This window comes from Penaeus chinensis, chromosome 6 (genome assembly GCF_019202785.1).
Source record: "Penaeus chinensis breed Huanghai No. 1 chromosome 6, ASM1920278v2, whole genome shotgun sequence".
Lineage (NCBI taxonomy): Eukaryota > Metazoa > Arthropoda > Malacostraca > Decapoda > Penaeidae > Penaeus > Penaeus chinensis.
The window spans coordinates 30531290-30543789 of record NC_061824.1 but is presented as its reverse complement, the minus strand read 5'-3'; the positions used below and the strand labels follow the sequence as shown (position 1 = coordinate 30543789).

The window sequence follows — 12500 nt, the reverse complement described above, 5'->3', positions numbered from 1 at the left end:
CTCTCTCTCTCTCTCTCTGTCTTTCTATCTCTCTCTCTCTCTCTCTATCTCTGTCGCTGTTTCTCTTTGTCTCTGTCTCTGTCTGTCTGTCTGTCTGTCTGTCTGTCTGTCTGTCTGCCTCTCTCTCTCTCTCTCTCTCTCTCTCTCTCTCTCTCTCTCTCTCTCTCTCTCTCTCTCTCTCTCTCTCTCTCTCCTCTCTCTACTTTTTTCCTTACTTTCGCCTAGTTTTGAATCTATTGTTTTACTATATTTTATACCATATTGTTTAAACAAAACAAAATAATAATGTACTAATCTCGGATTAAGATTAAGATCTGTCAGAGACTAAATGTTTTGACAATGGCTTGGATAAATCTACAATTGACGAAACATGACGCGTGTTTTGCAATGATATCGAAGCAGAGATATGACTGGGTGGGAGTGGTGATGATGATGATGATGATGATGATGGTGATGATGATGATGATGGTGATGATGATGGTGATGATGGTGATGATGATGATGATGATGATGGTGATGGTGATGATGGTGGTGATGATGATGATGATGATGGTGATGATGATGATGATGATAATGGTGATGATGATGGTGATGGTGAGGGTGATGATGATGGTGATGATGATGGTGATGATGATGATGATGATGATGATGATGATGATGATGATGATGATGATGATGGTGATGATGATGGTGGTGATGGTGATGATGGTGGTGATGGTGGTAATGGTGATGATGATGGTGATGAAGATTATTATTATCATTATTATTATTATTATAATTATTATTATTAATGTTATTATAATTATCATAATATCAATAATAATAGCAGCAGTAATAACAATAATAATAATAATAATAACAGTAGTAGTAATGATAATGATAATAATTATAATAGTAACGACACTAACGATAACTTCAACTTAACCAATAACACCATCAACTAAAAAAAAAAAAAAAAAAAAAAAAAACATCAATAACGAAATCTCATTTCTTAAACCTCCTCTCCTTTGCAATTGCAGGCAACGTGCAGATCTTCCACAACAACCGCTGGGGCAACATCTGCGACGACGAATGGGACAAGCGAGAGGGCGAAATCGTGTGCAAAATGCTGGGTTTCCCTGGACTCAAAAAGGTCACTCACAGCGGGAGATATGGTCATGTCAGAGGTGAGTGCGGGTTGGGGTTTGAGGTTTTTTTTTGGAAGGGGGTTGGGGGGAGGGGGGGGGGTGTTAGTGTGATGTGTGTGTTTGTGTGTTGTGTGTGTGTTTGTCTGTGTGAGTTTGTGTTGTGTGTGTGTGTGTGTGTACGTGTGTGTGTATGTATTTAAGTACGTATACGTGTACGTTCATATCGAATGAATACCCATACACACCCCTCCCCAGCTTCCCCCCCCCCCCCACATCACCTTACCATCTAACCCAGGGGTTCCCAAACTGGGGTACATGTTCCCCCAGGGGTACATTTGCACGTTTCAGGGGGTACATTTGGTCTGAAGGAAACAATTACTTGCACAATACATGGTGTTGTAATCTGCACTCAGATTGCACTTTTCTCATTTTCTTTGTGTTGATTAGCACCACCTTTATTGAAATTTCTAAACATGCAGACTTAAATAATTAAAATATTAAAATGTCCTTTTTTACTATTAAGCTTAATTTTTAGTGTTAGGGGTACATGGGAACCTATAAAAAGCCTAAGGGGTACTGAGGAACAAAAAGTTTGGGAACCCCTGATCTAACCCAACCACCTCCCTCCTACAGGAAGCTACTGGATGGACAACCTGTTCTGCTACGGCACCGAGGAGAACCTGTCCGAGTGCCGCTTCGACGGCTGGGGCACCCACGACTGCGAGCTGGACGAGTCGGCGGGGGTCGTGTGCGAGACCCACTTCTCCACGTCCACGGTGGCACCGACGCTCCCTCCGAGGGACGAGCCCGTTATCATCAACAAGACGAAATTATCGGTAATATGTGTAGGGAGGGAGGAAGGGAAGGCAGGGAGGAAGGGAAAATAGGGAAGGGAAGGCAGGGAAGATTGGGAAAATGTGGAAGGGTGGAGGTGAGAAAGGGGAATGAGGCAAGGATAACATGAATTAAGTAGTAAAATATACAGGGAACCGAACAAAATTCATTAAAATACGAGCATTACCCTGCGTGACAAACCTAAGGTTAACATGTAACGAATGAACGCTCCGGTGCCACGGGCTACAGAGACCTGAAGGACAGGCAGAGTTAAGGACAGCTGAAGGACGAAAATTACATGATGTTTTGGAGGAAAAGGGGGATTAAACTATTCATCATGAGACACCGGATATGAGACAGTTCACGAGAATGATTTAAGGCTAATATAAAAGCGAATCCAAATACATGGCAATCCAAAACCAACACAGAACTTATACTAAAGACCTGCATTTCAATGAGTACATTGACCGGTCAAAACCCGTAACCATCTGCTGTTTCTTCCAGCATGCCATTGAGGGCAAGACGCAGCTGAGACTCTTGGGTGGGCGGTCTGAACAGGAGGGCCGTGTGGAGGTCTTGCTCCCTGGAAGCAATGGCACTTGGGGGCTCATTTGTGGCGATGGATGGAGCCTTCTGGAGGGCATGGTGGCGTGTCGGCAGTTGGGGATGCACTATGCCCAGGCAGCCATATCCACAGGTATTTGGGTGGAAGTGGGTATTTTTCAGTGTATGATTTTTCTTTTTATGCATACACGTTAAATACCTGTTGTCAGTTACATAGCAATAGCACATTGTCTCATTACAGATATACTCACAGAGTCCGTAATAAATGTCGACAGTTACGAGAAAACAGTGGTCATTTTACCCTTTGGGTTGACTTTACACTCTTTGCAGGTTACTTCGGAGGAAATAAGAGTGACGTAGTCTTAAGTGGCATCAAGTGCCATGGTAATGAAGACAATATTGACCAGTGCCTTCACGAAGACGTCGGGGAAGTATTTTGCCCACATCCAGGCTCAGACCCCAACATCGCTGGAATTACTTGTGTTTCCAGTAAGTGCTGATGTACAGTGAATGATTTAAGGCTAATATAAAAGCGAATCCAAAAACATGGCAATCCATGTATATCGGTCAAAAATTTGGCAAATACTTTATATACCTTAATATGACCAAGGTAAAGGTCTTAAAACGAAAACCAGATAGACAGGCAAGAAGAGACTCATGCTGGCAAAAAATTACAGAAATAGCTGACCTGGTTCCTGATCACTTGGAGCTGGCTCGTTCTGCTCATTTGGAGGATAAGCAGCTATTTTTCCTTCAGTGTGCAATGGAGGAAAATTGCCTTGCACAGTCTGCAGTCAAAGCTCAGGTAACATTACTGGAAACATCCATTATAAGTGTATAACCATTTTTACAATCCAGAAGTCTGTTCTTCCTTTATATGAATTTTCTTCTTTTTGAGAAGTGCATCTTCATTAACACACAGGTAACGATGAGTGTGGAATGCAGGGTATGTTATTATATGATGGAATGATATTATTAGTAAAAGACACATTTTCAAAAGTGGAAGTTAGATGAGACCTCCAGAGGAATATCAGTTATATGACAGATATACTTTGATGAAGAATCTTGAGACATTTGATGAGTTGAACAGATTATTTACAATATTTGCTCAACAGGAAAGCGGCTATGGCTGGCATCTGGACACGAGACGTCTCCTTCGTTTCACAGCACGTATAGTCAACCAGGGAAATGAGGCTTTCCGTCCCACTCTTCCAAAGCAGTATTGGGAATGGCATGCCTGTCACATGTGAGTGTTTAGCAGATGGTCATTCACTGGGAAGAAACTGCTATATTCATAAAGTGCTAACATACTGTTAGTTAGGTGTGCTACAAATCTTAGACTTGTAGCTGTACTGACATCTATATATGTATATTTTTTTTATGTTCTCTTAATCACATAAACCATAATATTTCAACTACTTTTTTGTCTACATAGTGCATCACATGTATCAGAACACAATCCCATTTTAAAACCATGAATATCATATACCCATATTGGTCTTCTGCCAGTTAGATTACTCAAAATAAAACAAGGTTAGATATAAGCTATTCTTACAACCTCCTCATACTTCAGGCACTATCATAGCATGGAAGTGTTTGCTCACTACGACGTCATAGACGCAGAAGGAAACAGGGTGGCTGAGGGGCACAAAGCCTCTTTCTGTCTGGAAGATAACAACTGTGTTCCTGGGGTAGAACCGGTCTTCAAGTGTGCCAACTTTGGTGACCAGGGCATTAGTCCTGGTTGCACGGACACCTATGCGTACAACATCGACTGCCAGTGGATTGACATCACTGACATCAAGCCAGGCACTTATACTTTTAAGGTAAGTCATTAGTGATCCCCTTTTTTTAGATATTTTTTTCTTTATAATGCAAATTCCCTATCTATTGAAATAGGTATTAATGGGACATAATAATATTATAGTCACAGACTGTTTGGCTGCTAATCATTTTAAAAGGAGTTTCAAATACATACAATAAGATTACCAGTACAATAACTTTCCAACAATAGGCATCTGTGATACTGTATAGGAGGCATAATTTACTGTGTTTGTAAATCTTGTTTTGTTTTAATGATGTCAGAATCTTACACCATACTGTGTGTGACTTGCACAAGAAGTGGTCTCTCAGTCATATTAATATTTTCATAATGATTTACACGAAGGAGCAATCTTGATTTGATATATTGATTTTTGTCCTTATAGATTTAACCAGTGTGTAGGTAAATTTTGTTTCCTAATTTGCTTCATTTATGCTCTTCTTAGAACTTGTGAAGTGTCAGAGGTAAAAAGATTATGATATTAAGTCCCATAGATATCTAGTTCATGGAATCCTTTGCTTTCAGATATTGAGTGCATGGTATTTTTACTTTTTATTTATAAGGTTAAATCATATATACTGTATATATTTAAGCAAAAACAATACAGGAATGAATACACAAGATTATTATTGGAGAAAAGTTTCATTTTCATGTGCATGATTTTCATTAAAATTGCTTTATATGCTTCTATTTTAAGCTCAGGGTATAGTAAAAATTTACATAAGAAATGTTGTGAGTAACCATTTTGATAACTAAATCTAAGTCTAAAATCAATTTTAGGTATATATTATCACCAGTTTTCCACATATTAAAGAATAAAAAGTTTCCATGAAATTTACCTTCAAATGAACATAGATATGATTTTCCAAAGACTCAGTCCCAAATGTTTTGCCAACACCTATCCTTACAGTTAGCAGTAAACCCAGAGTTCAAGGTGGGAGAGATGTCCTTCGATAACAACGCGGCTGTGTGTGAACTCATATATTCGGAGACTACTGCATGGGTCGGCAATTGTTCTCTCGCCCGGCCTTGATTCTATGTCAAAGGCACCACCTCAGACAGAGACCTCTTTTTCCCAATAACTACAGCATCTTCTGGTCTCTGAGATTCACTATGCATGAGGCAATATCTGTTACTAATGCTTTTGGCATTTGTGATGGAGGTCACGGCTCTGTGGTTGAATCTTTTTGCAGTGTTTTCTTTTCCACATTGGAGAAAGCAAGTGAACTGTACAGCTAACCCACTGGATTCTGTGCCTTTACTACAATCAGTGTGTTTGTATAGCAGAAAGAAAGTGCTTCTAAATCTAAAAAGTTATGGCTATTTATGTTACTTCTTCAGCTTGATGATTTCCTTTGGGTATTCACATTGAATATCAATTGTTTTATCTTCTACATCTGTCGTTTCTTATTCTTTGTAAGGTGAATAACATTTTAGACTATCCTTACATATACATGAATATTTATTATCTACATCTATGGATGCTGTATTGATCTTATTCATATCATGTACTATGTATCTGAAAAGCAGCAGAATCTCAGGAACTAAAAAAAAAATAAAGAAAATATGTTGATGTTTATGTTACTGATGATGTAGATTCTCAATTATATTTTCCATTATGCATTATACATATAATTAGATAGGGATAAATATTACATCTATGTTCAGTTGTTCATCTAAACTTGCGTTAATAATGCAAATGCATGACTACATTTTTATATAATATGTAAGTTTTGTGATTTTTGTCATAACTTTTTTCTCCTTATTGATGAAATCATATATATTGTTTTAAAAATTAATTGAACAATTATCAAAGATATTTGTTCCAGTGATGTCTCCAGAAAGTATTACAGTATTTTTAGCATTATTATATTTCTAACTATGTTAACAACAAGATTTTGAAATGGTTTTCAGCTGGCAATAAACCCCGAATTCAAAGTAGGAGAGATGTCATTTGACAACAATGCTGCCATCTGCGAATTCATTTACACTAAAACAAGTGTATGGCTCGGGAATTGCTCACTTACTCGACCTTAACATGAAGGCTAGAGGGATTGTTGTTGTTGTTTTTGTTTGTTGAACTGTACATTCGTCTTATCAATATTGTTTTTTGTTTTTTTCTTTTATTCTGATAATGAATACAATAACATGAAAGGGTAATCATCAAAATACTTTCATGGTAATAAAGTGGTATATATTATATATATATGCATCAAACATTTTAAAATAGATGAAATGTAATATATATAGGTATTTTGAAATTTAAATTAATAATTCTAATTGTGCTGATAACTTCAGAATGAGATTTGTATCCATCAATACTCTTAACCAGATCAGGCTCTCACGGTAACCAATTTCTTTAATAATATACGGTATGATAGTATTAGCCAGTATCTGTAACTAGTCTTTGCCCAAACATATTATTGGGTAATAAACTCACTGCCACTTCACACACTAGTATCTGTGTGTGCTTACTATGTAGATTAGTGTATTTTTGCCGAATATTTAAATAAATGCTATTGCCTTGTAACATTCTTGGGATATTACTTACCAGTAGTAGGGTAGGATATTGTACTTAATAAATATGTAAGTTATATTAACATGTAACTTGAATTAATCTATTAACCCCAAAAAATATGATTTTTTAAAAAAACAATTTTGCTCATGAGAATGTATATTTGATATTGACATTTATTTTTGTTTTTAGTCCTAATTATGAGATTTTTTGCATTTCCTTACTTGACGTAGATATTTATGGGGGAAATGTATTTTGCATAATAAAAGGGTGTTAACAAGTAGACTTTACTTTTTATTAGGACCTTTAAAAAAGTGCATTGAATATGTGACCTTGCTCATAAATATTTTTCACCCAAAATTATACTATTTTTGTTTTCTCCTTAAGATTTCTGATTATGATGCATAATTCATGTAATTAGTGCTTCTTTTCATATCTTTATTGTGATGTATATAACATGTTGTATTATTATATATATGATGATTTTAATTACTTTGGGAATTTTGCCTAGAATGTGTGATAAAGCAAAACTATATTATTAATAAAACAATTGTTGGAAGGCTTTACTTTTAAGCACTCATGAAATATTTTTTTTGTTACTTTTACATGGGCATTTTCAACACTTTTTATTAAAACTGCAACTTCAGTGTGCAGATCTAGTTCAAAGATAAAAGCAGTTACACATTGCTCTGTGGATTTTTTTTTTATTTCTTTACCTTTGTAATCATATTTTTGCCTATTGCAGAATCTAAGGATTTTATAGTTATTCTCATTTTAGAGTAAGCATGTCGTGAACCAATTTTTATTTGATTTATTATCTCTGCAAGGTGAACAAAGGCCATGAGTTTGATGCCCCTGATTTAGAGAATTTAACATGAAACTTTAGAATGTTTTTGTGGAAAAGGAACAATAAATGATTTACCAAATCTTTCCTATCAAAATTTGTCACAATCATGTAACAATTTTACATACACAAAATAACTGAATGTGTATGAATGTAAGACAAAAATATGAGGTTAAAACAAACACAGCATATTGCATAATGCCCATGAGGCCATAATATTTTATTTCTTTCAACTTCATTCCTAAAACTATACATCTTTGGTTTGAAAACTGACATCATGTAAACATCGAAAACAGGATATAGAAATAGTATTGAATACTTCCACCAGATATACATTGGTAGCTCCTAGCTTGCCTCTTGCATTGGATCATTTTGTAAAGTTCGATTTTGTAAACTCAAAAGAACTTGTATAATACACGAATAGCCATACATGCTTATATATATATTTTTTCTAATTAATTTTCATATCTTTACCATCTTTTTGAAAATAAATGATTAAGCATTTATTCTAACTTTACATGACCCAACACATTAGCAGCAAGGATCCCTGTTGTTTGTGGTGGTTTCGGAACGGGTTAATATCACATGTCGAAGCCCAGGGTTTTGTACTCACCGAAGTGAAGCAGATATTTAGGGGAAGATTTAGTTTAGCTTATCATTAAGGATATAAGCTAAGAGAGACCACTTAACTACGTATTACAGTGGCTCTCAAGAATGTAACAGGGTTCAAAATATCCTAAAAAATGTAAATACTGCCAGTATATGCTCGTAGGTAACTGAGCCCAAGTGTGGGTCAGCTGTAATTAACAAGATCTGTATGCTTTAGGAGATCATTGATGCCAAAGCCGGTCAGATTATCAGGACATTAGAGTTAGGCCATAAATAATGAAAAATATAATTATATAAAGAGAAAACTGGAAGAAATTGGCTTCAAAATATTTATTGCAACACTCTCCTCAAGAGAATGCCAAGAGGATTTGCAGGAGTTGTTTTTATCACTGTCAAATCTGCAGCAATCAGAAATTTGAGAATAATAAAAAAGACTAATACAAAGTATGTGACTTCTGTAATATACAAGAAATCCTCCCCTTGTAGAAGTAAATAATATATTTGCATATATAGGTTACAAATAAATTATGTCAAGAAATATTGTAACAGAGTTATGGAATTGGTTATAATATGGAATCTATTTAGAAGATGGAGAGAGATGACATACAAGGTTTGAGATTACAATTCACCGAAGTGGATTAACACAAATCATTACAGTAGCTGTTGAACTGCTATGCATTTTCATTTGTTTCATTCGTCTAAGGAAAACTTTAATCGGAGTTACAGTATTATATCTCTTGTTGGTAAATGATCAACAAATATCACAAAAATATCATTTCACAGGAAGGAGCACTGACATTCATTTAAAGTTACAATGCAGGAGAAATTCTCTTTGGCAACGGGCCATTTTACTGAGGTACATTTCTCAACATGTAATATCCTTTGCATCCACTTATGATTGCAGTATGTACAGCTATGGGTACTAGGCTAAGATGAGGGACTGAACTTCATTTAAAACTGTACAGTGTGTGAACTCTACTAAAGATCTAAGTAACCTTTTTTTTTTTTTTATGTTATGCATATAGAAGGATTTTTTTTTTTTCTCTATTTATTTAGTACCATGAGTTTTAGCCTGAAGAACAACGCGAGGTACAGCCAAAGGGGTTAACAAACAGCTTTCTGGATCAACTAATTTGAAGACTTGATACTGTGGAGAATTCTGCCTTTGTCCCTTCACTTCATTTTCACTGCAATTTATTATTTCTTGAATCTTACATGTATATATAATTATATATTTATTTTTCCCATTTTTCATCTATTCATTGTGACTGGGAGAGATATTAACTGACTATGAAATTCGTCTAATTGCTATTTACAAAATGAAAACCAGTTTCTCTTTTGATCTCAGATAAAGAGAAAAAATATAAAAAGATTAAGTAGAAACATAATAATGAAAGTCAGTGTTCAGATTCATGTGAGGGAGACCTGCTTAAACCACAATTACAGATTTTCTGCCCTTGTTAATACTAATGATTTTCAGATATATATAAAAAAAATCTTTAAAATTTCTTTTCAGAAATAAAGTCTTTGTTAAAAGCTATTTACAAAATAAGAATAAGAGAAATCACATCTCTTGCAGCTATTTAGACATATATAACAGAAAGAATATTAATAATTACATACCAAATTCAGTTTATGAGAACCTTTTTCTTCCTAAATTGGACAATAGGATTACAACTTATAGCTTCCAAATTGTTTGGGAATAGTATGATTAAATCACTTCCATATGAAAGTATTTTTTTTTTTCTATCTAAATATTACTTTTGAGATGCAATAAGAGATGTTTGCAAAACCAATCACTCTGATATAATTTAATGAAATAAAAACAAATTACAATTTACTAGATGCAATAAAACATCCCAGCACACATACATGCATGCACGCACACTTCACTGATCTATTAGGGTTAAGGTAACGTCATCTTCATATAATCTTTATATATACATAAAATACTGAACACTTGGCCACGGATGTTGGATACCCCATCTCAGCCATTACCAGATTTACCCCAAAAGGAGAGATATGACTTACGATGTGGCTCTCTATATCTCAACCCTTAAATGATACTAAATTACTAATATACCTTACTATCTAAGGTAAACATTATGCCTGGAACAAACCAGCAAATACTCACATTTTCACACAAATATGCACATACACACAACCACCGGCAAAAACACCATACACACAGACAAACGGTGTTGAAAGCATTATGAATAAGAATGAAAAACTTTAGACTGCAAATTGTTACATCTCAATATTCACAAAGACAGTGAATACTGAAATTCAGTTAAATATCTTACTCTATGAAACTATTCCATATTGATAACTATTCAAGACATTTGTCACTGTGTACTCTCTCCATACATATACATACACACATATATACATACATACATACATACGTTCATTCACACACACTTTTTCATTCCTAGCACTGTACTACAAGATTATGGAGGTGTAGCATTGTAGGACACAATCATAGGTTCTGGATGGTGTAATATATAAAATTTATAGACAGCACTATCAAAAAAGTGTCTGTTATCATGAAGATGAAAGCCTAACTGACCTCCCACAGAGAGAATCAAACTTGCTCTGGGACTCTGCATTTGGACTCAAAGCCTGTAAACGTCCTAAAATATTTGTAGTAAATCTTTCTAATACACACAACAATGGCTAGAACAACAAAGCTTATAGCATAAAAACTGGTATTTGAGTAATATTCCTCAGCATCTATCGGTGATAACCTTTGGATATGTAAAACGTATTCAAACACTGAAAACTACCTACAGCAAACAACTTTAGTTTATCTAATGTGGACAAAACAATAATAATAAAAAAATAAAACAGCACAGTTAATTGCATTTAATTCTAATAAAATACCTAACTATCTGGCAGAAATCATATCATACTTTTCTCTGCTGTGTAAATTATTGAATAAAAATTGTCCTATAGCAATGGGCACCATCTTTTCCTGCACTATACAGTGTCAAATTTTAGATTCCCAGGAGTGAAGAATCAATATTCCTGACGTATACTGTACTCTACACATTTACTTATGTATCTACCGCAGCCTCTAGTCACCTTTCACAATTACATGCTAATAACCAAAGCAATCGGACTGGCATAGCTTGACATACATGGCATTTATCTTCACCGATCAAGTATATCACAAAAAAAGAAAAAAAGAAAAAAAAATCAATTCTCTTTGAAGATTTGCACTTCTAGGTTAATTTTCTGTGCTCAGAATATGGTGACTACACATACTTTATTCTATGAATAAAACACTGAAAAAAGTGGTGGTTTAGAGAGTAACACATATTCATTGACATCAATTGTAATAAACACTGACGACATCTTAAAAATGAAAAATTCTTGTATTAATACTCATAATGATATATATGAAATATTTAGGAAAAACTATAATTATGCAATTTCAATATTATCATCATATTTCCTGTGGATGAATCAAATTATGAAAATATGCATGCGACATCATAATTTCCTCAGAATGGCCTGTCAGCAAGGTCTTTCATGTTGGATCCTTTCTATTTCATCTATGTAGGTTCATTCTTTATGATTTTAGAAGGAATTTCTTAATAATTCACATTCCCGCATTTAGTAAGCAACATCCTCTAATGATTAGATCACTTTGGAAGAGACTGTTATTTCTAAAAAGAACATCTACATCAAGTCTTTATAAAAGTGTTCTTATCACTGAGAGAACATATCTGAAGGTGTTTCAGTAATGAGAATAAGAACTTAAACTCAACTTAGAGCAAAGACATAATGAGACAACGCCTGGCAAAGGCATCGTCAAGATGTGAATGAGCCTGTCCCTTGAGATACAGCTACAACTTCGTGTGTCGGATGTTGTCAGTCCACAGATTCTGGATGGTCATGGATTCAAGGCTGTTGAGGAAGGAATCATTGTCCAGGCTGATTAGATCCTCTGGGCTCCCCTGTGGAAGGAATAAAAACAGTCGTCAGATGTTGGGAAGTTTTTCACCGCAACAAAAAAGAAAGTTTGGTATGGAGGATGAACTATGCAATTTTGCAATGAAAAGGACCACTAGTTGGCCACTGAACTTTGGTTGGAAAGCTAGAAGACAATCTCTGCAGGGCATGATTCATGTGATCTGCCAACTATAATTTGTCACTATGACTTATAAAACTTACAGAAGC

At 35.1% G+C, this 12500-nt stretch overlaps 2 protein-coding genes across 2 annotated transcripts in view; one reads left to right on the top strand and one right to left on the bottom strand.

Moving 5' to 3' along the window:
- Nucleotides 1–1019: 1019 nt before the first annotated feature.
- Nucleotides 1020–7145, top strand: LOC125026343 (lysyl oxidase homolog 2B-like; the record flags this gene model as incomplete). Its single annotated transcript, XM_047614718.1, is given in 8 exon segments — nt 1020–1166; nt 1761–1963; nt 2466–2658; nt 2856–3014; nt 3203–3330; nt 3641–3771; nt 4099–4351; nt 5258–7145. Coding segments are annotated over 8 exon segments (1337 nt in total), but the record flags the coding sequence as incomplete, so codon positions are not given.
- Nucleotides 7146–7897: 752 nt separating this feature from the next.
- Nucleotides 7898–12500, bottom strand: part of LOC125026345 (fibrous sheath CABYR-binding protein-like) — a 10360-nt gene continuing 5757 nt past the window's right edge. The window contains exon 4 of the mRNA XM_047614720.1: nt 7898–12277. Coding sequence (XP_047470676.1) covers nt 12167–12277 — 111 coding nt within the window. The 3' untranslated portion in view covers nt 7898–12166. The remainder of the gene's footprint in view (nt 12278–12500) is intronic.